The sequence below is a fragment of the Hylobates moloch genome, unplaced genomic scaffold (assembly GCF_009828535.3).
Source record: "Hylobates moloch isolate HMO894 unplaced genomic scaffold, HMol_V3 SCAFFOLD_3, whole genome shotgun sequence".
NCBI classification, from domain to species: Eukaryota; Metazoa; Chordata; class Mammalia; order Primates; family Hylobatidae; genus Hylobates; species Hylobates moloch.
In genome coordinates this window covers 142,709,273-142,736,612 of record NW_026652278.1, presented here as the reverse complement: position 1 = coordinate 142,736,612, position 27,340 = coordinate 142,709,273, and the positions used below count along the sequence as shown (strand labels likewise).

The 27,340-nt window shown below is 40.9% G+C and overlaps 1 protein-coding gene across 5 annotated transcripts in view; it reads right to left on the bottom strand.

Annotated features, from left to right (window-relative positions):
• The window catches only part of FHIP1A (FHF complex subunit HOOK interacting protein 1A), a 275,632-nt gene that overhangs the window by 61,390 nt on the left and 186,902 nt on the right, over nucleotides 1-27,340 (bottom strand). For all 5 annotated transcript variants that reach the window (XM_032148264.2, XM_058436820.1, XM_058436821.1 and 2 more), the window contains 2 exons: nucleotides 25,607-25,765; nucleotides 23,539-23,625 (listed from right to left, as the gene is read on the bottom strand). In XM_032148264.2, the coding sequence (XP_032004155.1) occupies nucleotides 23,539-23,625; nucleotides 25,607-25,765 (246 nt within the window). The remainder of the gene's footprint in view (nucleotides 1-23,538; nucleotides 23,626-25,606; nucleotides 25,766-27,340) is intronic.

The window sequence follows — 27,340 nt, the reverse complement described above, 5'->3', positions numbered from 1 at the left end:
AAATGAGGAGTTGGAACTAGATAATCTCTGGAATTATGTCTAGTACTAAAGTTCTACAAATGTACATAACAATCATTTTTCTATCTCCAATTTAATCTCTCCACTTAAGATTTGGCGAGAACCTTAAACACAAAGGACACGTTTCATGAAATCAATTCATCCAATCTGTGAAGTTTTTAAAACTGAGATGTTATTAATTCATTTAGAAAAAAACTGATATATTATTAATTCATTTACTGAAAAACACTTATACATAGAGCACCTACTGGTGCCAAGCATTGGGCTAACACTGTGTCAGGCAAAAAGGACATAGAGACAGATGAGTGCCTCACCTTTGCTCCTCCATGAAACTGAAATGGATTCTAATTTCAGACAAACAGAATGCTATCTTCAAAGAAAAAAACTGGATGGTTAAAATCTACTAGTTGTATTAAAGCATTTAACATAAATATAAATATTGCACATGCTTAGTCAGAAAGTTTGATGTCTTGATAAACAACCATAGCGATGATATATTGCCAATTATTTTACCTTGATATCTCATAGGCAACTCAAGTGAAAAACAGTACAGAAAAGCTTGAGGCTCTTATACAATTTCATTTCTACATGTAGAGAGCACATTTCAAACATCATTCTTGGAGCCATCACTCATTCTTCAGAAATATTTTTTGGTTCACTTTTCATAAAATATCTATATCTTCCTTTAAATTTTTCCCGCAGTATCTGTCTCAGCTCTGGTTCTCTTTTGGACTTCCACAACATTTAAGAGTTGCTTACATAGAGCACCTACTGGGTACCAAGCAACAGCCATCTCTAGCCAATCCTAAACACCACCACCCACCCCTGTGCAAGTGCCTCATTTTTCTCCCACTCCATGCCACCTCACAATGCTAGCTAAACATCAGTTCATCAACCTAACCTGACCACTACAGTTCTCATTAGCTTTCTCTCTCATTCTCTCACATTTGCTACATACACAGACACACATACACACACACACACAGGCTCCTACCTAGTTACCATATCTACATTCGAATGTTCATTTATTCAAGAGATGTCATAATACCTATTACATACTTGGCAATGTACTATAAATGCTGCTATAACATTTGTTCAATGAATGAATGAATAAACAAACATGTATGGTTCCCTACTCTCATGGTGTTTACCACCTGGTATGAGAGGTACAACATAACAAATCTATAATGATCATACCAGGTAATCTTCAAGTGCCACTTGGGTGATGCCAGCAAACTCTAGAGAAGTGAAGAGTTATTGCCTATGCCTGGACTGATCAGGAAGAATCTGGGAGGTGGCATGCAGTCTGGATATTGGAGGATGAGAAGATTTGGATATAGTTGGAATAGATGCTAAATATAGTTGGCATCTCAAGTGGAGGAAAGGCATAAGCATGGGCATTTAACTAGAAGGCTGGAATCACACTCGGTATAGCAAATGGCCCAGAATAGCTGGAGAAGTGAGTCTACAGAGAAGGAGGTAGAAGGAGCTTTGGGATTAGCCTAGGAAAAGATTCAAATGGTTGGGTTCTACCAAGTCTACATCTCTGAGTTATTTCTCCTAATAAACCTGATTTCTACAATTCGCTACCTATTTCCTCCTGGCAATATGCCAAATTTGATAAATTACAGTGGAAAGATGATATACACAGAGCCTCTTCTTAGATCCACTAGATGGTGGCATTGTGGGGTGGCATGGAGTGGGAACAAAAGAGCTGTTTAGTCATCTAAATCTATTATTTTCCCAACAAGTATATAACAATAAAAACAAAAACAGTAATAAGAGTTAACTCATACACATTGTTCCAGGCACCCTTTTAAAGTATCAACTCATTTACTCTTCACCAGTCCTATAACGTAAAGCATTATTATCACCCCTATTTTACAAATGAAGAACACGGCTCAGAAAGATTAAATGTTCTCCCAAAGGCACAGAGCTAGCAAGTGGCAGAGCTGGGAAACCAATCCTGGTAGTCTGACTCTAAAATCCACATCATATTAAATCCTTCACAAAGAACTTATTCACTAGATACCACTACATCTAGGTTCATGTCAATGAATAAATGTGCCTTCCTCTTTTGCTCTCTATTTTAAGTTTACTTACTTAAGCCAGCATTTTTATTCATTTTAGTTTTTTGGGGTTTTTTTGTGTTTTTTTTGGCACAGCATTAGATACAGCATTAAAGTGATGGGGTGCCTCAAGATACTATGAAGTTGGCTGTAGGCCAAGGTGATATAGATCCTATGGCCAATTATTTCACTATTTGTTGTGTGATTATGCAAAATGAGAGGAAGGATCTGGTCTTCCATTCACATAATAATATGCCCAGGTATCAGCTGAACACATGCCACGTGCCTTACAGGGAGCCTCCTTGTCTACAAAACATTCAAAGACACAGTGCTTAACTATGCTGGAAACTCAGCACAAGACTTCAGATAGTAATTACAGATATTCTTTAAAAAAAAAAAGAAGCAAATGTTCCAATTGCTTCTATTATATTTCCACATTCTCAGAGGCTTTCCACCATAAACATTTGTCATTTCTTTATGTTCCACAGTTGGTCCACAGTATAGCTCTGGGATAAATAACGGATTCTTGTAGGCTTTTCTATATGTGGATGAAGAGAAAGCATATTTGTATATAGATCTAAATGTCTGGGTACATCATCTTTCCACTTAATAACCTAGAAAATGGGAAGTGAAAAAAAGTAATAATGGTTATACTCAGCTGAAGAAAATCTTCCCATCACATCTTTATTATGTAACTTCAAATTATAAGGAGCACTCTTTTTCCCTCTTGCGCATAGCACCAAGGCATCTGGCAGGACTGGGTCAGAGGCAGAACAGTGATATCTTATAGTATTCTGTGATATACATGACATCAGTGAGTGGCCAGTATTGCCATCCCCAACTGGATAACACTTCCACTCGAAAAAAGTTTTATGTTATTGAAATCACTGTCCACATACCTTAATAGCACCACACACGAGAGAGGGGTTGATTTCATAGTAATAAATAATGCCACTTGGCCAGCATCCTGAACAATGGGAAGTACCTTGCTCAATCAAACACTACTCACACATTAGAGGCCGAAACACATTCTTGGAACCCCTAATATTTAAGAACCCAACAATCTCCTTTCACAACTCGCCTTTAGATACTACTACTAAGTCTTAAGTTATACGAAATATTTTGAGATTCCTTATCTCCACTTTAATACCTTGCTCATTTGGAAACGGCTTCACCAAAGTGCTTTTATGTACCTTCTCATCTGATGTTCACCACAGCCTTGGGAGGCTGACAAGGTGGGGATTACCATAGAAGACAAAACTGAATCCTTAACTGGGTTAACACCCTTGACAGCACACATAACTAGAACCCCTGTCTTCTGAATCCTAGTTCAGCGAAAGAGCATAAACAGCAAAAGTGCCGGCACAAGGGTATAGGTCAGTGCTCCTCCAAGTGTGTTCACTGGAGTACCTGGGTGCCAGCTCATGTGTAAATTCCTGGGCCTCAACCCTACCTATTAAAACAGAATCTCCGGAACCCAGGAGTTTGCAATGAAGAAGTTCCCCAGTAACTAGCTGCACATTCAAGTTTGAGAACATGAATAAATAGGAAAACAATTATATAAGCAACTGAGTTGATACCACATTCTGAGAGAAATAAGAGAAAATCAAAAGTTAGGGGTCAGTACAGGCTCATACCTGCAATCCCAGTACTTTGGGAGGCCAAGGTGGGTGGATCACTTGAGGTCAGGAGTTTGAGACCAGCCTGGCCAACATGGTAAAACTCTGTCTTCACTAAAAATAGAAAAATTAACTGGGCATTGTGGCATGTGCTTGTAATCCCAGCTACTCGGGAGGCTGAGGCAGGAGAATCGCTTGAATCTGGGAGGCGGAGGTTGCAGTGAACCGAGATCATGCCACTGCACTCCAGTCTGGGCGACAGAGCGAGACGCCGTTTCAAAAAAATAAAAATAAAAATAAAAGAAAAAAAAAGAAAATCAAAAGTGATGCTGGCTGTGAAATAATGTAAAAGTATGTTAAGGAGCAATAAGCATATTATCTAAAATCAAAACACTATAGTGACCAAAAATGGTATAAAATTTATTGGCTAGTAACACACAGTGTCATATGAAGGATGTCTCACTTTAGAGATTCAGCTGGTTACATAAATAAGTAATAATAGGTAGTATGTATTTAGCACTAAGTGCCAGAGACAATGATAAGCACTTTAAATGTATAATCTTACTTAGTCTTTACAAAAGCCCGATAAGGTAGGTATTATTATCCCTAGATTACAAATATACACCAATGAGAATACCTGCCACAGGCACATAAAGTAGCAAAGAACTAGACTCAAACCAAGGTCTTGCTAACCTAAAAACCCATTTCTTGAACTGTCAAGCTAGGCAGCTTCCCAAAATTGTATCAGTTGAATATAATGCATTAATTGAATATATTAGATGGTACACACTTTGTTTTCAATTAATCAAGAATTTCCAAGTCAAAGCCTCTTACACTTGTCACTAAAATTTTCTAGATCTACTTAATAGCTGGCTCTCACTGGATAGAGAAATTATTAATTTAGTCTAAAACTGGCCTGCTTAATATGATTTTTTCAATCCAGATTTAATAGTGCTACCATCACTCCATGTTACCTAGTTGCTGGCCCACAACAGGACTGGGCCTTTTAATTACCTCGTTCAATTGCATTTACTGACTGATTATACTGATGGTTACATCTGGCCCTCTGCTTCCACGGTACTCTTCTGTTTAAGTCCAGGGGAACTGAGTAGACAGAATGATTGCTTGGGCTCCACCACTCCCATCCCAGCTGAGCCAGGCTCCTTAATTATGGCTCCCTTGGTTACAACTGGATCTCGGACAGCATCTGATAATGTAAGTGTGAGATGGCACCAGGGGCATTGAGCTTTCCTGCCAAGTTTAAGAATCCCCAACTTCCCCAACTGCTGGGTGGCTCTAAATGGAATACCTGCCTGTCCCGGAACCAGATGGAGCCTGCCTGTGAAACTGTGGAGACAATAGTGGCAACTTCTAAGAAGAACCACCTCATTTCTGCAGGACATTGTGGGAATCCCCCTAACTTCTTACCAAACCAGCAGTCTGTGGGCTGAGGTGAGCACACAGGTATGCTTTCGGCACAGTGGAGAACAGAATCTAAGTCACTGGTTTACTCCAGGCATGGTAAGAAACAGGCAAAGTTCCACATGAACAAATACAGCTCAAGATTATTACAAGAAGAGGAATAAGCAGCTGGCAAAAATAGAACAAGACAATGTTCAGGAGCCTTCAGTGATGAAAAACCATGGGTCAATAAGGTTGACAATGTTTTGTGGGGTTTTCTGCAAATTATTGAAATATGTAAATAGAAATATGAAATGCAGAGATCAAAAAAAGTATTCCTCTGTATCTTTTAGTTTGGTTCACCCCAGAGATGGTGCCTTGTTTGGGGCTCAACTAAGTCAAGGGAAGCTACAAAAGATTTAACAAAGAACCACCAAATTTAAAAAACAAAATCTCAAAATTCCAAAGCCAAGGTGGCATCTTACATTCCGTGCTTTTGATTCCTTCTTCCCATTTTCCACTGAAAGGAATGACATAAGTGAAATTCCACAGCATTATAGGAAACCAGGCATAAAACTTCAAGACGGTTTTTCCTCAGGAAGTGGCACAGATGACAAGTGACAAAGAGCAGAGACCTGCTGAAGCATCCAAAAATCCAACGGGAAGTCTGCCAGAGAACAAGAGGACTTGTGTCTACCCTTCTCCTACTCCAGAACTCCCGCTACTATCTCCCAGACTAGAGAGGCATGAGGAAGAACGGACAGGAGAAATGAAATTAAATCATGGTTGAACAGCATGCTGTCCTGCCCACTCCTCACTATGACATAAGCGATCAGTGCATTCCTCCTGCAAACTCAGCACCCAATTATAGCCCATTACTATTTTATAATGGTGATAATAATTTGAAGATGGTATTTAATTGCTCTTAAAATCTTCAGTCACTATTTTCACTGGGCATAAAAGTCCAAAATATGCCTGGCCGGTAAGAGCCAAACTGGGCTCTACTAGAGTTCCAGCCTGCCTGCCCACACACATACTTATAGCAAGTGGGCAACTCACAAGTGTGGCTGCTCTCAGCCTCTCAAAACTTCCATCTTTACTTCTCTAGTTCCCAAAAAACTTCCATCCATCAACCTAAGTCAATAAGCCATGAATTACTGAGCTTGCAGGATGCAGATCATGAATACGTATGTGCGTGTTTGGAAGACAAGCTTGTAAAACAAATGGGCTCCACGGCGGCTTATATGAACCCAGCACACATGCCTTTAAGGAAATGGCTGAAATTATTCTACCCATGTATATTGTTCAAGCATGGTTTCAGCACACAAGAGATGGTGGAAAAAATCAGTTTTTCTGGTAGATTTTTTGCTTCTGTCTTTCCAAGTGCTCTTGAATGGAATAATCTATTGAATGAAACACAGCTGGCTGCTCTTTGCAAAAACCAAAGGTGCAGGCTTTCTTTGAGGTCACAGTTATCATTGCTAATGCCTGTGAGCTGCCTGCAGAAAGAATGGTATGTAATTATCTTCCCTTCCATCTACCTCTTACTTCAGCACATTCACCTCAAGGTCTCTACCTCTATCCACCAGAGATAGTCCCAAACTTTTGCCATAATTTGGTAACAATCTCTTTTTAAAAAGGAGCAAAACAACCCACTAAACAAATACTACCCTACCCTAGTTCACAAGGCATTTGACAGAAATAATACGACTGAACCTAAGGTGCTACTTGTACAACCTTTTCTCATCCAAACAACCTACCAGTCCCCTCTTTCTAATCCTGCCAGATCCAGGACAAGCACTGAAGCCATCTTTGGCTGCAACTGCCAACTCTCCACGGGTCTCCCACCAGCCCAGGACCCTGAAACAACACATCTGGATGGAGATTTTCCCAAGCTAATGACAAAACCAATTAGACTGCTTCACTTGTTTTTGTCTGCTACAAACCTCATTTCCTGTTCCACATCAATTTTTATATGATACTTGCTCTTAAACACAGAACCCACCAAAAACTCATTTTTATTTATTTATTATTATTATTATTTTTTTTTTTTTTTACATGGAGTCTCTGTTGCCCAGGCTGGAGTACAGTGGTGCGATCTCAGCTCACTGCAACCACTGCCTCCTGGGTTCAAGCAATTCTCCTGCCTCAGCCTCCTGAGTAGCTGGGTCTACAGGCACCCGCCACCATGCCCAGCTAATTTTTCTATCTTTAGTAGAGACAGGGTTTCACCGTGTTGGCCAAGCTGGTCTCAAACTCCTGACCTCAGGTGATGTGCCCTCCTCGGCCTCCCAAAGTGCTGGGATTACAGGCGTGAGTCACCATGCCTAGCCCAAAAACTCATTTTTAAATTGGTAAGACCGAATTGAAAGTAATGAATATGATTTCATGCCAAAACTGCAAATTATTTTGAGCTGGTAGTTCATGTGGTGTCCAATAGATGTCACTGTGTTTCCCTCACAAACTGAAAATATCTCCTAGTACCCCTGTGAATTATTTGAAAAGCCCCAGGGCTCCTTGATGCACTGTTTGGGAACCACAGATGCAGGCCCTTCCAGGGGTTTCAGGAAAGAGCAGGGAAGCAGGGTCAAATGCAAAATCACCTAACAATATAGAAAAGAGCATGTGCTCGGAATAACACGGGCACTGAGAGCTGCCAACTCTAGGGAACAGAGAAGCCTAGAACCCCCAATGTCAGGGACAGCTGCAGGCAGCTGTGGGATTTAGGCTGGTCCTTGAAGAAAGAGTAAGACTTCACCACAGATGAGGAAGGAAGAGAACGTTCCAAGCAGAGAAAACGGACTGAGTATAGGAGAGAGGCCTTGAACCAAGAATGAGGATGGTACGGAGTCGGGGCTGTGACACAACATGTAGACTAAGAACATTGTAGGAAGTGGAGCCACTTGAGGTTTCAGAGGAAGGATGATGTGTTTAGAAAATTTAATCCAGCAGTTATATGTGAGATAATCTGAAGAAAGAAGTTGTGGTAATGAGACCATAAGTGAAAACTAACCCTGGTCAAGATATGTGGAGATGAAGACCCAGAGTGACACTATCGGGAGAAGAAACAGAAAAACAGACTCAAGAACCTTGCAGGAAAAGGTTGGCACTATATTTGGGAAGATTAAGGGAAAAAATTCAAGGATGATTCAGAGTTCTATGCCAGGTAAGTGGGAAAAGTGATATTATTCACAAAAAGAAGGTATGCAGAGGATGAATTAAGCTAGCCTCGGGAGAAAGACATTATGAGTTTGCCTTCTGACATTGTAAGTCTGAGGAAGCAACAGGTCATTGAGATGAAGAGATCTAGCCAGTGGTCAAATACTCAGCCCCAGCAGCTTTTTAGGCCATCTGTGCAGAGCGAGGATAGCGATCATGAGGGTCAGTCAGTGCAGGAACAGTCCCTGAGGCGTGCCCACATTTAGGGAAAGACAACATCCAGTCAGCAGAGCAGACAGACCCTAAGGAGAACTAAGAGAGTTCAGAGTGTGGCATCAAAGGGGGAAAAGAGGAAACCCAGGTCCAGGGAGTCAGAAGCCCCAGGGGTTGTTAATAAAGCGATTCTTTACTTTTTTATTTTTTATTTTTTTTTTGCAGATAGAGTCTCGCTCTGTCGCCCAGGCTGGAGTGCAGTGGTGCGATTTCGGCTCACTGCAACTTCCGCCTCCCAGGTTCAAACAATTCTCCTGCCTCAGCCTCCCAAGTAGCTGGGACTACAGGCACATGCCACCACACCTGGCTAATTTTTTGTATTTTTTAGTAGAAACAAGGTTTCACCATATTGGCCAGGCTGGTCTCTAACTCCCGACCTCGTGATCCACCCACCTTGGCCTCCCAAAGTGCTGGGATTACAGGCGTGAGCCACCGCACCCGGACACAATCCCAATATTTTTAAGCAAATGCTAAGTGCATTTATTAGCCTGGTGAGGAAAAAGCTGGATGCAGTCCTTAAGGGAGAAGCAGTCATCTCTTTTAGGTAGTGTGGAAAGGTTTTATAGCTAGAGAGCAGGACAATCCCTTCTCTCTTAAATCTTGAATCACTTGTGTCTGTCTTTTTCTCCATATCTTTCCCTTCTCTTGAATCCCCTGCCTATTTTTTTCTGTTCATCACCACACTACCCAGAATGCCAGTCCACACTAGCGGCCTTATTTTGTCACCACCAGCTGGTTCCTGAGCCCCTTATCTGACTCCCTCTGCACTGCTTACTATGGATATCAATGTTCACCTGCCTTACAAATCACATTAGGGTCTTTTCTCAGTCCTCATGGTCCCTGACCTCTTTTGGCCATCACAGCTCTCCTGGTGTACTTTCATCCAAACACACTCCTCCACGCCCTCCCTACCTGCTCACCTTCAAGGTTTGGCACAATGTCACTCTCTCCCTCCCCACCCGCCCTGGCTAGTTTCTCTGTCACAGCACTTAGTTTTTCTTGCTTAAATTAACATGTCAGTCTCCTGGGTCCCAGAATATAAACTCCATGGAGATGACAGAGTTTTTCAGCCACCTTCATTTCCCCATGGAGTCTGGCAGTACTTTGCACCTGGTGCACACTGACTAAATGGTCTTTGAACAAACAATATTATCCTTTTACTGCATATGAGATGGCAGAATCTGTCCTGCAATAGTTATGATAATACCTTTGCATATAACAGTATATGATTTTTCAGAACACACTTATATTTGACTTTCATACCCTGTAAGGAGGAAAGAGGAGGTCTACTATCCTCATTGTACAGCTATGGAAATGTGATATGATTTGCCCAAATCTCATCTTGAATTGTAGCTCCCACAATTCCCTCATGTCGTGGGAAGGACACAGTGGGAGGTAAATGAATCATGGGGGTGGGTCTTTCCCATGCTGTTCTGATGACATTGAATAAGTCTCATGAGATCTGATGGTTTTATAAATAGGAGTTTCCCTGCACAAGCTCTCTCTCTATGCCTGCCGTCATCCATGTAAGATGTAACTTGTTCCTGCTTGCCTTCCACCATGATTGTGAGGCCTCCCCACCCATGTAAAACTGTGAGTCCATTAAACTTCTTTTTCTTCCCAGTCTCAGGTATGTCTTTATCAGCAGCGTGAAAATGGACTAAAATGTGACTCAAGGAGGTTGGAAGCTTTGCACAAGTTCACACAGCAGTAGTAAATAAAAGAGCCAGGACTAGAACCCAGATCTCTGACTCACAGTCTAGTGCTCTTCCACTGCACACCCTCTGTATAAATTCGTGTAATAATAAGCCTGATTTGGTGACGGCTACTTGTGCTTCAGATATTCCTTCATTTATTCATATCTAGTATGTTGTTAGTATTTCTACCCGTCACACTGGAGTCCAACTCTGATTTTAGGTTCCAGAGGACAAGGATCAATAAACAGAATGAGGCAGTAACTATAAGCTATAACAAGTGGATTCACTAATGTGTTTCTAGAAAATTTTTTTTTTTTTTTTTTTTAGACGGAGTCTCACTCTGTCACCCAGGCTGGAGTGCAGTGGCACAATCTCGGCTCACTGCAAGCTCCGTCTCCCAGGTTCACGCCATTCTCCTGCCTCAGCCTCTCCGAGTAGCTGGGACTACAGGCGCCCGCCACCACGCCCGGCTAATTTTTTTGTATTTTTAGTAGAGACGGGGTTTCACCGTGGTCTCGATCTCCTGACCTCGTGATCCGCCCGCCTCGGCCTCCCAAAGTGCTGGGATTACAAGCGTGAGCCACCGCGCCCGGCCTCTAGAAAATTTTAAGCTGCAATTTACTTATGCATTAAACCCAAACACACTCTACAGGAACCATATCTACCTGCCAATTATTGCTCTAAGATGCTGATACTGGTAAACGAGCATGTTGATGGCTTCCAACGGCCCCTCTAAATCTACTCTCCACCTTTTCCACCTTGCCCTATGCCCCAGTAGACCTGTATGGACCTTTTTCCCATGGTTCCCTTCCATATGCTTTCCACTTGGGTTCACCCAATGGGGATCCAGCAGGAGACTAGAAGGAAGAAGAAGGAAACCTGGCTATTTGTTCCCCTGACTCCCCTCTGAAGGGTTGCCTCAGGCAGGTTGTAACCCATGACTGAAGTTCATGGCTCTTATCAGGTGGGCCTCTCCACATATGTCTCTTTGACCCTTTACAGCACATTCAGTCTTAGGGGTGGCAACTGTGGTAAACCCCTGCCCAGAATATGGCCACAAATTCTTTAATACTGCTACTATAAAGAGATGGGGTCTTTGTCCTCTCCCCTTGAAAGTGAGTGGTCTCTGTGTGACTATGAACAATGAAATATGGCATAAGGGATACTCTTCCAGGTTCCAAACCCCAGCCTTAGGAGACTAGCAGCTTCTATCTCTTGCCTCTTTGGCACACTCACTCTCAGAGCCCTTGGAGTTCAATCAGTACAGGAATCCAATTACCGGAGGCTGCCATGCTGTGAAGATGCCCAAGCAGCCCTGTGGAGAGGCTGTGTGGAAGGAGGGAAAGAAGGAGAGAGAGATCTAGTCAGCCCCAAGCTGTTCACGCCCCAGCCAGCTGAGGCCCCAGACATCACAGAGCAGTGATGAGCTGTCCCCACCATGTCCTGACTGCATTCCTGAACCAGAGAATCATGATTTATACTAATATCCAATGGCTGGTTTAAGTCACTAAGTTTGAGAATAGTTTATTACACAGTGCTAGGTCACTGAAACACCACACTGTTGTAACTAATCCACTTATTAAGCTCCCCTCACTACCCAGTCTGAATGCCATCTATTCCTTCTGGGTCCCTGACTAAATACACAACATGACAAACATTAGGGCTGATAATCATATTCTAGACTTCTCTGCTTCTGAAAAAATGGCAGAACTGCACTTCCCCCTGAGGTCAGATGTGGCCTGGTGACTTGCTTTGCTTCAGACAATGAAATGTCAATAGAAATGATATGTGTTACTTCCAGATAAAAGCTTCAAGAGCCAGTGGGCCATTCACAAGGTTCTCTTCTCCCTGACATCACCTTGAGACCAGTGATATTAGTTCCAGATAGTGGAGGCTCTATCAACTTGGATCCCTGAGTGAGGGTAACATGGAGAAAAGCTAGCTACAAATTGCTCATCCCACAATCAAGATGCAGTGATGATGCAATGCAAAGATGCAGTGTGAACAAGAGACAAACATCTGTTATTTCAGCCCCTGAGATTTCAGTGTTGTTTGTGACTACAGCATAATCATCATGACTACTACTATAAGCTCCTCTGTCAAGCTAATCCTGACCGAAATGCCCCCATGCATTAGGGGTCCACTTGAACTCTTGAATATTCTGTACACCAGGAAAAAGGTCTCTATATTAAGCAAATATATATAACCATCTTGTACATATCTATAATCAGAAAAACCATGGAAATCTATCAACCATCGTAGTGGCCTTGGAAATGCACCTTGCAGACTTCCAACTACAGGGAGCATTACTGAGCTGGGGCCGCTGCTGCTAAACTCTGGAATCTTCTCCACATTTGCTCTGAGGCTACACTTCCTACAGGTTGTTCCCAGCCAGTGACTGGGATCACTGAGTATAGTAAGCATACTAAGGCAGGCCTGTTCCTGAGAGATGCAGGCCTCAAATAGCCTTTCTCAGACTTTTCAACAGTCTAGGACACTTCCAGCCAGCCTTCTCTGCCTCTCTCATCACTTGGGGTCAGATTGGTGTTGCAGTCTGAAAGCTCTCCCAGGCTTCCCCCATCTTGCTCCTATTTTCTTTCACACAGGCATTTCCCCAAATAAAATCCTTGCACATTTAATCCTATCTTGGCATCTGCTTCTCTGAGAACCCAGACTAATAGAACTACACCAATGAATATTCAGCCTTGAAAATTTAGCTTTGACAAATTAAACATACAGAGACAACAAAACTAGCTCTTGTTGAATAAGGGCTGTCCCATTAATCTGAAGTCATAAATAACCAGTTTTGCACAAAATCATATCCGTATCTATAGCTGGATCTAATTCCTGTATTACCTATGTTAACATAGTATCATTTTATTTAATATGACTTTTACAAAGTATGATTTTGACCTTAAATTAAAAATTTATCCTTTCCCATACGTCCAAAATAGGCTTCCAATCCCTTATCCCAAACCCTGGAGACCATGTGTATTTTGGAATGCAAAACTTTAAGAAAAGTAATGTATATCTGCCATATTTGACAGAACCTCCCCCAGTGGGGCTGCAGGCAGCACCTTATAATCAAATACATTACTGTTTTTTCTACGAAACATACAAGCATTAACACAAGTGAGATAAAAGTAAATAGCCTCGAGGTAGTTCAAGTAGGGTTCAATACCAAATAAGTTCATCAAAAGTTAGGTTGTGAACCAAGTGAATTGTAAGAAAACATTCAGTTTCCAGAGCTTTTGAAGTTTACGTTGTGAATAAGGAACTGTGAACATATTCACACTACAGAAAACTATGCAGCCCCTTAAAAAAAATCAGAAATGCCATTTTACTAACAGAAAAATAAATGGCCATCTGGATGAGGAAAGCACATAACACAAGAACTTATGAGAACAACTTGCAAAGGCTAAGCATTGTATTATCCTTACATAGAGTGGGAAGAGGAAAGCGGAGACAATCTTCACTTGTCAAGGACTCCCACTCCTCACCTTTTATTATCCACAACACTTTGTTATGACTTCATCTCTGGTTCAGAAATGCTGTAGAAATATTGTTTAAGCATGAAATTATTTATATTATTTATGAGACTGAGAGAATAGGTTCACCTCTGTAAACTGCCTATGCTGATGGCAGGTAACTAAAATGTTACGCATAAGTTGGTGGCTGAGAGAGTGCACAAAGAAAATTTATTTAGGATACTAAATAAGCCTCATAGAATAACTAGAGGTGGCTGGCCAGATGGCCAAACAGGAACTACTCCAGTCTGCAGCACTCAGCAAGATCAATGCAGAAGGTGGGTGATTTCTGCATTTCCCATTGAGGTACCCAGTTCATCTCATTGGGAATGGCTAGACAGTGGGTGCAGCCTACCAACGGCGAGCCAAAGCAGGGTGGGGCATTGCCTCACCGGGAAGCTCGAGGAGTTGGGGAACTCCCTCCCCTAGCCAAGGGAAACCGTGAGGGACTGTGCCGTGAGGAACAGTGCATTCCAGCCAGATACTACACATTTCCCACAGTCCACAACCCGCAGACCAGGAGATTCCCTCAGGTGACTACATCACCAAGGCCCTGGGTTTCCAGCACAAAATTGGCTGGCCATTTGGGCAGACACTGAGCTAGCTGCAAGACATTTTTTTGTTTTGTTTTGTTTTGTTTTGTTTTGTTTCATACCCCAGTGGCGCCTGGAAGGCCAGCGAGACAGAACCGTTCACTCCCCTAAAAGGGGGGCTGAAGCCAGGGAACCAAGTGTTCTAGCTCAGCAGATCCCATCCCCACAGAGGCCAGCAAGCTAAGATCCACTGGCTTGAAATTCTCGCTGCCAGCACAACAGTCTGAAGTCGACCTGGGACACTTGAGCTTGGTGCGGGGAGGGGCATCCACCATTACTGAGGCTTGAGTAGGCAGTTTTCCCCTCACAGTATAAACAAAGTCACCTGGAAGTTCGAACTGGACAGAGCCCTCCGCAGCTCAGCAAAGCCGCTGTAGCCAGACTGCCTCTCTAGATTCCTCCTCTCTGGGCAGGGCATCTCTGAAAGAAAGGCAGCAGCCCCAGTCAGGGGCTTAGAGATAAAACTCCCATCTCCCTGGGAAAGAGCACCTGGGGAAAGGGGCAGCTATGGGCACAGCCTCAGCAGACTTAAATGTTCCTGCCTGCCAGCTGTGAAGAGAGCAGCAGATCTCCCAGCACAGCACTCGAGCTCTGCCAAGGGACAGACTGCCTCCTCAAGTGGGTCCCTGACCCCTGTGCCTCCTGACAGGGAGACACCTCCCAGCAGGGGTCAACAGACACCCCATACAGGAGAGCTCCAGCTGGCATCTGGTGGGTGACCCTCTGGGACGAAGCTTCCAGAGGAAGGAACAGGCAGCAATCTTTGCTGTTCTGCAGCCTCCACTAGTGATACCTAGGCAAACAGGGTCTGGAGTGGACCTCCGGCAAACTCCAGCAGACCTGCAGCAGAAGGGCCTGACTGTTGGAATGAAAACTAACAAACAGAAAGAAATGGCATCAACATCAACAAAAAGGACGTCCACTCAAAAACCCCATCCAAAGGTCAACAACATCAAAGACCAAAGGTAGATAAATCCACAAAGATGAAGAAAAATCAGCACAAAAAGGCTGAAAATCCAAAAACCAGAATGCCTCTTCTCCTCCAAAGCATCACAACACCTCGCCAGCAAGGGAACAAAACTGGACAGAGAATGAGTTTGACAAATTGACCAAAGTAGGCTTCAGAAGGTAGGTAATAACAAACTCCTCCAAGCTAAAGAAGCACGTTCTAACCCAATGCAAGGAAGCTAAGAATCTTGAAAAAAGGGTAGAGGAATTGCTATCTAGAATAACCAGTTTAGAAAAGAATGTAAATAACCTGATGGAGCTGAAAAACACAACACGAGCACTTCATGAAGCGTACACAAGCATCAACAGCCGCATCAATCAAGTGGAAGAAAGGATATCAGAGATTGAAGATCAACTTAATGACATAAAGTGTGAAGACAAGATTAGAGAAAAAAAGAATGAAAAGGAATGAACAAAGCCTCCAAGAAATATGAGACTATGTGAAAAGACCAAACCTATGCTTAATTGGTGTACCTGAAAGTGACGCAGATAATGAAACCAACTTGGAAAACACTCCTCAGGATATTATCCAGGTGAACATCCCCATCCTGGCAAGACAGGCCAACATTCAAATTCAGAAAATACAGAGAACACCACAAAGATACATCTCGAGAAGAGCAACCCCAAGACACATAATTGTCAGATTCACCAAAGTTGAAATGAAGGAAAAAATGTTAAGGGCAGCCAGAGAGAAAGGTCAAGCTACACATAAAGGGAAGCCCATCAGACTAACAGGGGATCTCTCTACAGAAACCCTACAAGCCAGCAGAGACTGGGGGCCAACATTCAACATTCTTAAAGAGAGAATTTTCAAGCCAGAATTTCATATCCAGCCAAACTAAGCTTCCTAAGTGAAGGAGAAATAAAATCCTTCACAGACAAGCAAATGCTGAGAGATTTTGTCACCACCACGCCTGCCTTACAAGAGCTCCTGAAGGAAGCACTAAACATGAAAAAGAAAAACCAAAACCAGCCACTGCAGAAACATACTAAATTGTAAAGACTACCGACACTATGAAGAAACTGCATCAACTAATGGGCAAAATAACCAGCTAGCATCATAATGACAGGATCAAATTCACACACAACAAATATTAACCTTAAATGTAAATGGGCTAAATACCCTCACTTAAAAGACACAGACTTGCAAATTGGATAGAGTTAAGACCCATCAGTGTGCTGTATTCAGGAGACCTATCTCATGTGCAAAGACACACATAGGCTCAAAATAAAGGGATGGAGGAATATTTACCAAGCAAATGAAAGCAAAAAAAAGCAGTATTGCAATCCTAGTCTCTGATAAAACATACTTTAAACCAACAAAGATCAAAAGAGACAAAGAAGGGCATTACATAATGGTAAAGGGATCAATGCGACAAGAAGAGCTAACTATCCTAAATATACATGCATCCAATAAAGTAGCACCCAGATTCACAAAACAAGTTCTTAGACACCTACAAAGAGACTTAGACTCCCACACAATAATAGCGGGAGACTTTAACACCCCACTGTCAATATTAGACAGATCAACAAGACAGAAAATTAACAAAGATATTCAGGACTTGAACTCAGCTCTGGACCAAGCAGACCTAATAGACATCTACAGGACTCTCCACCCCAAATCAACAGAATATACATTCTTCTCAGCACCACACTTATTCTAAAATTGACCACACAATTGGAAGTAAAACACGCCTCAGCAAATGCAAAAGAATGGAAATCATAACAAACAGTCTCTCAGACCAACCACAGTGCAATCAAATTAGAACTCAGGATTAAGAAACTCACTCAAAACCACACAACTACATGGAAACTGAACAACCTGCTCCTGAATAACTACTGGGTAAATAATGAAATTAAGGCAGAAATAAATAAGTTCTTTGAAACCAATGGGAATAAAGACACAACATACCAAAATCTCTGGGACACAGCTAAAGCAGCGTTTAGAGGTAAATTTATAGTACTAAATGCCCACAGGAGAAGGTGGGAAAGATCTAAAATTGACACCCTAACATTACAATGAAAAGAACTAGAGAAGCAAGAGCAAACAAATTCAAAAGCTAGCAGAAGACAAGATACACCTAACATCAGAGCAGAACTGAAGGAGATAGAGACATGAAAAACTCTTCAAAAAATCAATGAATCCAGGAGCTGGTTTTTTGAAAACATTAACAAAATAGATAGACTGTTAGCCAGGCTAATAAAAAAGAAAAGAGAGAAGAATCGAATAGACACAATAAAAAATGACAAAGGTGGCCAGGTGCAGTGGCTCACACCTGTAATCCCAGCACTTTGGGAGGCTGAAGTGGGCGGATCACGAGGTCAGGAGACCGAGACCATCCTGGCTAACGTGGTGAAACCCTGTCTCTACTAAAAATACAAAAAGTTAGCCAGGCATGGTGGCGGGAGCCTATAGTCCCAGCTACTCGGGAGGCTGAGGCAGGAGAATGGCATGAACCCAGGAGGCGGAGCTTGCAGTGAGCCGAGATCGCGCCACTGCACTCCAGCCTGGGCGACAGAGCGAGATTCCGTCTCAAAAAACAAAAAGACAAAGGGGATATCACCACTCATCCCACAGAAATACAAACTACAATCAGAGAATACTATAAACACCTCTACGCAAATAAACTAGAAAATCTAGAAGAAATGGATAAATTCCTGGACACATACACCCTCCCAAGACTAAACCAGGAAGAAGTCGAATCCCTGAATAGACCAATAACAAGTTAACTAATGCCTACCAACCAAAAAAAAGCCCAGGACCAGACAGATTCACAGCCAAATTCTACCAGAGGTACAAAGATGAGCTGGTACCATTCCATCTGAAACTATTCCAAACAATAGAAAAAGAGGGACTCCTCCCTAACTCATTTTATGAAGCCAGTATCATCCTGGTACCAAAACCTGGCAGAGACACCACAAAAAAAGAAAATTTCACACCAATGTCCCTGATGAACATCGATCTGAAAATCCTCAACAAAATACTGGCGAACCGAATCCAGCAGCACATCAAAAAGCTTATCCACCACGATCATGTCAGCTTCATCCCTGGGATGCAAGGCTGGTTCAACATATGCAAATCAAAAAACCTAATCCATCGCATAAACAGAACCAATTACAAAAACCACGATTATCTCAATAGATGCAGAAAAGGCCTTCAATAAAATTCAACACCCCTTCATGCTAAAAACTCTCAATAAACTAAGCACTGATGGAATGTATCTCAAAATAATAAGAGCTATTTATGACAAACCCACAGCCAATATCATACTGAATGGGCAAAAGCTGGAAGCATTCTCTTTGAAAACTGGCACAAGATAAAGACGGCCTCTCTCACCACTCCTATTCAACATAATAGTGGAAGTTCTGGCCAGGGCACTCAGGCAAGAGAAAGAAATAAAGGGTATTCAAACAGGAAGAGAGGAAGTCAAATTGTCTCTGTTTGCAGATGACATGATTGTATATTTAGAAAACCTCATCGTCTCAGCCAAAAATCTCCTTAAACTGATAAGCAACTTCAGCAGTCTCAGGATACAAAATTAATGTGCAAAATCACAAGCATTCCTATACATAAATAATAGAAAAACAGACAGCCAAATCATGAGTGAACTCCCACTCACGATTGCTACAAAGAAAATAAAATATCTAGGAATACAAGTTACAAGGGATGTGAAGGACCTCTTCAAGAAGAACTACAACCACTGCTCAAGGAAATAAGAGAGGACACAAACAAATGGAAAAACATTCTATGCTCATGGATAGGAAGAATCAATATCGTGAAAATGGCCATACTGCCCAAAGTAATTTATAGATTCAATGCTATCCCCATCAAGCTACCATTGACTTTCTTCACAGAATTAGAAAAAACTACTTTAAATTTCATATGGAACCAAAAAAGAGCTTGTATAGCCAAGACAATCCTAAGCAAAAAGAACAAAGCTGGGGCATCACACTACCTGACTTCAAACTATACTACAAGGCTACAGTAACCAAAACAGCAGGGTACTGGTACCAAAACAGATATATAGACCAGTGGAACATAACAGAGACCTTAGAAATAATGCTACACATCTACAACCACCTAATCGTCGACAAACCTGACTAAAACAAGCAATGGGGAAAGGATTCCCTATTTAATAAATGGTGCTGGGAAAACTGGCTAGCCATATGCAGAAAACTGAAATTGGACCCCTTCCTTACACCTTATACAAAAATTAACTCATGATGGATTAAAGACTTAAATGTAAGACCTAAAACCATAAAAACCCTAGAAGAAAACCTAGATAATACCACTCAGGACATAGGCATGGGCAAAGACTCCAGGACTAAAACATCAAAAGCAATGGCAACAAAAGCCAAAATTGATAAATGGGATCTAATTAAACCAAAGAGCTTCTGCACAGCAAAAGAAACTAGCATCAGAGTGAACACACAACCTACAGAATGGGAGAAAATTTTTGCAATCTATCCATCTGACAAAGGGCTAATATCCAGAATCTACAAGGAACTTAAACAAATTTACAAGGAAAAACCCCACCAAAAAGTGGGCAAAGATTATGAACAGACATTTCTCAAAAGAAGACATTTATGCAGCCAACGAACATATGAAAAAAAGCTCACCATCATTGGTCATTAGAGAAATGCAAATCAAAACCACAATGAGATATCATCTCACACCAGTTAGAATGGCAATCATTAAAAAGTCAGGGAACAGTCAGGCGCAGTGGCTCAGGCCTGTAATCTCAGCACTTTGGGAGGCTTAGGCGGGTGGGTCACTAGGTCAGGAGATCGAGACCATCCTGGCTAACACAGTGAAACCCCATCTCTACTAAAAATACAAAAAATCAGCCAGGCATGGTGGTGGGCACCTGTGGTCCCAGCTACTCAGAAGGCTGAGGCAGGAGAATGGGGTGAACCTGGGAGGCAGAGTTTGCAGTGAGCCGAGATTGCACCACTGCATTCCAGCCTGGGCGACAGAGTGAGACTCCATCTCAAAAAAAAAAAAAAAAAGTCCAGAAACAACAGATGCTGGAGAGGATGTGGAGAAATAGGAGCACTTTTATACTGTTGGCGGGAGTGTAAATTAGTTCAACCATTGTGGAAGACAATGTGGCAATTCCTCAAGGATCTAGAACCAGAAATACCATTTGACCCAGCAATACCATTACTGGGTATATACCCAAAGGATTATAAATCATTCTACTATAAAGACACATGCATACGTATATATATTATAGCACTATTAACAATAGCAAAGACTTGGAACCAACCCAAATGCCCATCAATGACAGACTAAAGAAAATGTGGCACATATACACCATGGAATACACCATGGAATATGCAGCCATAAAAAAGGATGAGTTCATTCCTTTGCAGGGACATGGATGAAGCTGGAAACCATCATTCTCAGCAAACTAACACAGGAACAGAAAACCAAACACCGCATGTTCTCACTCGTAAGTGGGAGTTGAACAACGAGAACACATGGGCACAGAAAGGGGAACATCACACACGGGGGCCTGTCAGGGGGTCGGGGACTAGGGGAGGGATAGCATTAGGAGAAATACCTAATGTAGATGACGAGTTGATGGGTGCAGCAAACCACCATGGCACGTGTATACGTATGTAACAAACCTGCACATACTGCATGTGAATCCCAGAACTTAAAGTATAATAAAAATCCAATAAAGAATTCAAAAAAAATGCTCATGTCAAGGCAGTGGACATGGAGTATAGAAAACACAGACAGGAGTCCCTCCAGTGGACCTGAGCCCAGACTTCTTGGTATCACTCCCCATACCAAAGGGGGAAACATAGGAAGTAGGATATGACTGCTCTCACCGGGAACCCCTCAAGAAACATCCAGTTCTAGACTTCTTTGTTCATGTGCTTCTGATTTCCTGTCCTGACACTTGTGAAATGGCTCCTTTCTTCATCAATCATATAAGGAGCCAAGAGCCAGAGGAGAGGCTGTTCACCTACCCTGGCCTGCTCCGTCCCTAACCCTGTTCATTCTAAATGATGAAAAAGCAAACAAACAAAAAACAGATGGAGAACAGGGAGAAAATTAATTAAGAAGGAAAAAAATCCATCTTTGTTCTCCCTAGTTGCTATACAGCCCTGAGATAAATTGTCTGCAATGGATACAAGTTAAGGAATCTTAATTAGGGGTTGGAAATCCAAACCTAATACAGTAACATTCGCTTTTCATTTTACATATTCAGCATTGACTCTTTTTTATTTTTGCAATAGCATGTATTAACTTTATGGTTTTAAACTTTAAATGTATTAACTTTATGGTTTTAAAACTCTCATATTTTAATTATGGGCACAACTGAGGATATTACATAATATATGTAAAGTGCTAGATCAAATGTTAGCAATTATTCTCTTACAAACCACTGTCTGGGAAGGTACTAAGTGCCAGCACTCTGTTGGCACTTTAACAAGCATTCCATTTGTGTGTTGTTTCTTCAGCCTCCTAAGTCTAAGGTACTGTGCTCAGCATTGGAGATATCCCAGTGAATAAAACACATGTGATAATATGCCATACCTGAAAGTACGCATACCACTGTGGAGAAGACATTAAGCAAGTAATAGCACATGTAATGATTTAACTCTACCTGTACTAAGTGCTATGAAGAAGTAGTGTGGGGTGACCAGTAAGATCCTCGTAATAGCTCTCTGAGGTGGCTTTCATCCTCAATTATGGATAAAGAGCTATCACTAATGTCTGTAACACTAAAGTGTGCTAATTATAATAACATAAAATTTCCTGAACAAATAGTAATTATAATAATTATCACTATTATAATAATGACAGGAAATTTTTATGTCAATAGGTCAATGAGGAAAAGGATGGAAATAAACGAAAAAGAAAGTCTAAATGTGTGAGAGCGTATGTGGATAATTACTGCCAAAGAATTTCTATAGCACTCTTGTGTTCCTCCAAAGGCTTAGAGGTCTTCAATGCAAGATACCCATTCCATCCCTGGAACAACAAAATACTGACAAACATAAAGTTAACCTAAAAACAAATACAAGTTCTGTATTTTCCAAAGTTAATCCCTTATTTTCCAAGAGAGATCTAATTTCACAGACTTGGTTCCTTTGTGCCCATAAACTACTAAAATAACATGGAAACCTCAGTAATTTTATGTTTAAACCACATCAAAGATGACCTCTTGAACCTAGAAATAACATAAAAATCCAATTCAAACCAAGTACCCTGTTTGGCTTGGAAAACATGGCCACTATGCTAGAGAGGCACTAAATAGTAAGGGAGGAACATCTTCTGTCAAGATCTGCTCTAAACCAGAAACCTCACCAGCTCGGATGGCAAGGTTTCAAAGTTGCCATAATCAAGTATTTTTGGATTCTGTAAAATAAAAGTCCATAGAAATTGAACTTCAGGATGCAGAATGGTGGGTATTCCATCAAAACAACATATGATCAAGTTGCTCTTTGCTTCTGTCTCTGCTAGAGGTGTGATTCCAAAATCTTGACAAAGATCCCCTGAACTAAATACTGCACAAGTCTCTTTACTTAGTGAAGGAAAAACAGAAAATCAGAATTCTAGGCCCAGGGGTGTCTCCTGACAGCTCACAGTGGAAAAGATATCAGTTGATTTATTATACAAAATGAGAGAGTCATAAGAAATTCAGAGTTGTGCTAATGAGACAGCCAACCTTTGATGGGACCTTAACTTGGCTTCACTTTAATTTCTGCTGTCACAAAATTGTTACAGTAAAAAATTATGTATTAAGTAGATAGCAAATCTATGGCACTTGTGCTACCACTGCTCCTCTCCATGCCCATGGCAGACCTTGCATTCTCTATGACAGACTCAGCCTTGGAGAACAGCTTAACAGTTCCAAGTAGCCACTGCCCACGAAGTGAAACAGGCACAGAGTCAGAGTCTATCTGCCAATGTTCCTTTAGGCTGACTATCCTACTTGACACTCACAATACTGTATTCTATGACACCAGATAGAACCTTCAGTTTAAGCTGTGGCCATTTTAAGACCTATGTTTGATATTGCTAAGAAATATAGATGGAATGAGAAGAAAAATCAGGCTAAAATCACCATCAAATCAATTACACTGTGTTTATCCTCCTCAGTGTCCATCACTTGTATTATAGAGACAGAAGATTACATGAACCAATCACTGACCTTATGGAGAGCAGGAGCCAAGACTGGTACCAAAAATCCATTGTAAATGTAATTGACAAGCTGATTTCGAATCAAGGGATGAGCCACCTAAGAGAGAGGCACATAGGCATGAAAAAGGCAAAGAGTTCAATCTTCAGTTCTTAAAATAAAACAATTCTGTGTACATCCTGAACTCAAAAAGGAAATCCACATTTTGGCCATTTATTCTGTAATTAAAGAACAAATCAGACCTCATACTGTCATATAAGCCTTTCGAATAGCTTATTCCCATATAAACAGCTTGGTTAAAATCCTCAGAAGTTGAACTTTCAGACATAATATTGGTAATTTTAAACTGTGTGTTTGGAAAAAAGACAATAAATAGACTGAGTATGTATAAGGATTCATAAATTAAAGTTAACAAACTGGAAAGTATAATTTTTGCCCCTTACTTTCTTCTAAATCACATCTCAACCTGTAACTAATTTTAAAAACTGAGTATAACTGTCAAAACGAACAATTAAATACATTTATTTTGCTAGCAGAAAACATTTTCTCATTTTAAATATGTATTTCCTGATAGTCATTTATATTAAAGAGAAGGGCATTTAAAAATATTTTCAGAAAAATAGATAATATTCAAAAGCGGAAAACATTATCAGAGGTACAATACTTCTCATATTTGATTTCCAAAATATATTTAGTGTGGATAACCCTCTACTAATATCTTTTATAAGTAACCTTTTCAGTAGTCTTCCCCAAACAAAAAATCTTAAAAGTATATGGTTTCAATGTCAAAATACAGTATGAAAAATATAATTTCCCTGTTCTTACCATGCCTATTAGCTTTATTTCTCTTTCTTAAAAAAAGAAGAAAATGAAAAAGAGAAAGTCAAACAATAAAGTAAAAAGCAATTTCTAGGAAAGTGAGGCTAGATCTTTAAATTACTGATAATCTCTCTGTGTGTATATATTTTGGGGGAAGAACTAATAGTAGTTCTTTTTTATTTCCACAAACTTCTGCAAGAAAATGTTGATAGGTTGATAGACTGCAATATTAAAGGAAAAAATAAGATGAAATCCATTTTTCTTATATATAAATAAAACTTCCTTTGACTTAGCAATAAAAATGAGACGGAACTAAAATAATTTACTTGTATTTTCTTCCAGAAGCTATTTCTTTATCTGGTAGATAAACAGATTATAACTAACATTTTTCATCCTACAATCACTATAAAGAAAACTTGATTTCTTAGGAGATATACCTAATGCTAAATGACGAGTTAATGGGTGCAGCACACCAACATGGCACATGTATACATATGTAACAAACCTGCACGTTGTGCACATGTATCCTAAAACTTAAAGTATAATAATAATAAAAAAGGCCGAGAAAAAAAAGAAAACTTTATTTCTTAATAAATCTAATATTAAGGTAATTATTTATGCTATATAGAACTAAAACATTTTTTATGAAAACTTACCACATCCTTAAATATATATATAATCTGATTTTTATTGAAAACAGTAACAAGAAATCTAAAGGTAAAAATCTAATCAAAAAGCCAAATACACAAGAGTTCAGTGGTTGTTCCCTCCCCCCCCAAAACAGGACAATTTCAAAGCCAATTTAATTTGTGTTGCAATGAAAATGCTTAACTTCTTCTAAATTCAATTGGGATAACAATATTCTTTATGTAGTATGCACCATTAAGCAAAATAAAGTGTTCTCCTTTGTAAATTCCCAAGAAGACCTTGAAGTAAAAGTGGTATAATCTGGAGTACTTAGAAACCTAAAAATATCTATTTAATGAGTCAGGCATTGAACTCATTTTTGATGGTTAAGTAGATAATCAAAACAGAATTAATTTATAAAGAAGATAAAGAAAATCTACTCATTTTTTTTCTCAGTTAAAACTTCCAGAAACTTACAAACTAACATTTTCACTCATTCAGTTGGCTTAAAGTACCAATATTTCATAAACATTTATTAACATTTTAAAAAGTGAACGTTTTAAAATTAATCTATTGCAATGCTTGTGCTCTGAATGAAGCCATAGCAAAGGGATCCTTTATTGTGCTCTGGTACCTGTATGACTGCATTGCAAAACTCCAGGGAGTTCATGAACTGGACAAGAGAAGGAAGTAGAAGCCAGTCATCTTTCAGAAGGCAGTGCCATTCCTCGCCTTTCTCTTCTAGCTTTGTAGGCAGGGAAGAGTAGAGACCACTGAGCCCAGTTGCAAGTACCTGTATTCAGAAATAAAAACAAAATAAACGCTTTTCCAAAGTTCCCAACCTGCAATTAACAGCTCACAGGTGATGCCAATGCTGCTGGTCCCAAAACTATTATCTTTAAGTAGCAAGGTATTAAAGGTATAAGAGCCCATCAGCCAGCCAAAAACAATGCAAACAGGTGAAGACAGTAGGGAAGGACAACTCTGGCAGAAGGAACGGCAATATCAGAACTATCTGGCTAATATACACATGGTTGGTATGGGTTGCTCAACTCTCATGTGCCAGGCACTATGCTGGGCTAGGTGTAGGAGGAGTGCACACAAAGATGAATAAAACATTATTCTGGCCTCAAGAAGTTCAGGAGAGGAACAAATTCATAAACAGTACCCTATAGTACAATACATCAAGTGCAAATACAGAGAAGGCACATACCCCAGTCTAGAGGAGAAACTCTTGTTTTGAGGTGGTCCAGGACAGAAAGTCACATACATTGGAACCATGAGCTTTATGAGAAAGATTCCATGCAATTCCCTGCATGCTTAAGGTCATGACTGACAGCTGCATGTTTGCAGTTTAGAAAGCACTTCCATATATATTTTCTCATTTGATCTTCACAAGCAATAGCAAGGAGAAAGAATTGGGGGTCAGCAATCAGTTAGTTAGATGTGATGACAAGCTTCAAGAAGAGATAAAGTGAGTCTACATGGAGGCATAAGCACTAGGAAAAGAGAGGAGGAAATAAAATTTGAGCATCACATGGAAGGTGGATATGAGGGTGATCTAACCATGACACCTTCGGTCTGGCATTAATCCAAAACTCTTAGGGCTTGCTTCCTCCCTTAGTGTTCTGGTCCTTAATTTAAATGACAGCCTTTGGGCTTGGTAAGTGAGGTAAGAACTCAAAACCGTCAACTAACCCAACTTGGTCACCAAGAAAATGGTGATGCCTTTAATAGAGACAGAAATGTAGGAAGGTAACACACTTAATGCTGAGTGCTTGTTGATTTTACCTTGTGGAATATCAAACCAGGGATGCAATGAATTTCATAGTACTGGAGGCCTCCCAGCTGGGAAGTGATACTGACTAAGCAGCAACTTGGAGATCCTGACTTGCTAGATATGTATAGGATGGCCAAGGATGGCACAGAATGAATGCAAAGGAGTCAGCTATGGGGCCAGGGGTGGTGGCTCATGCCTGTAATCCCAGTATTTTGGGGGGCTGAGGTGAATGGATCACTTGAACCAGGAGTTTGAGACCAGTCCGGCCAACATGGTGAAACCCACTTTTTACCAAAAATACGAAAATTAGCTGGGTGTGGTGGCACAAGCCTGTAATCCCAGCTACTCAGGAAGCTGAGGCAAGAGAGAATCCCTTGAGCCTGGGAGGCGGAGGTTGCAGTGAGCCGAGATTGGACCTACCACACTCCCACCTGGCCGACAGAGCTGGAGTGCCTCAAAAGAAAAAAAAAAAAAAGGCCAGCTACAAAAGGCTTTGCTCTAGCACAAACCCTGAGGTAACAATGGCCTTGAATGAGATGGAAACATTCAAGAAAATATAATGAGGCAGGCCCAGAAAAGAAACAGTGA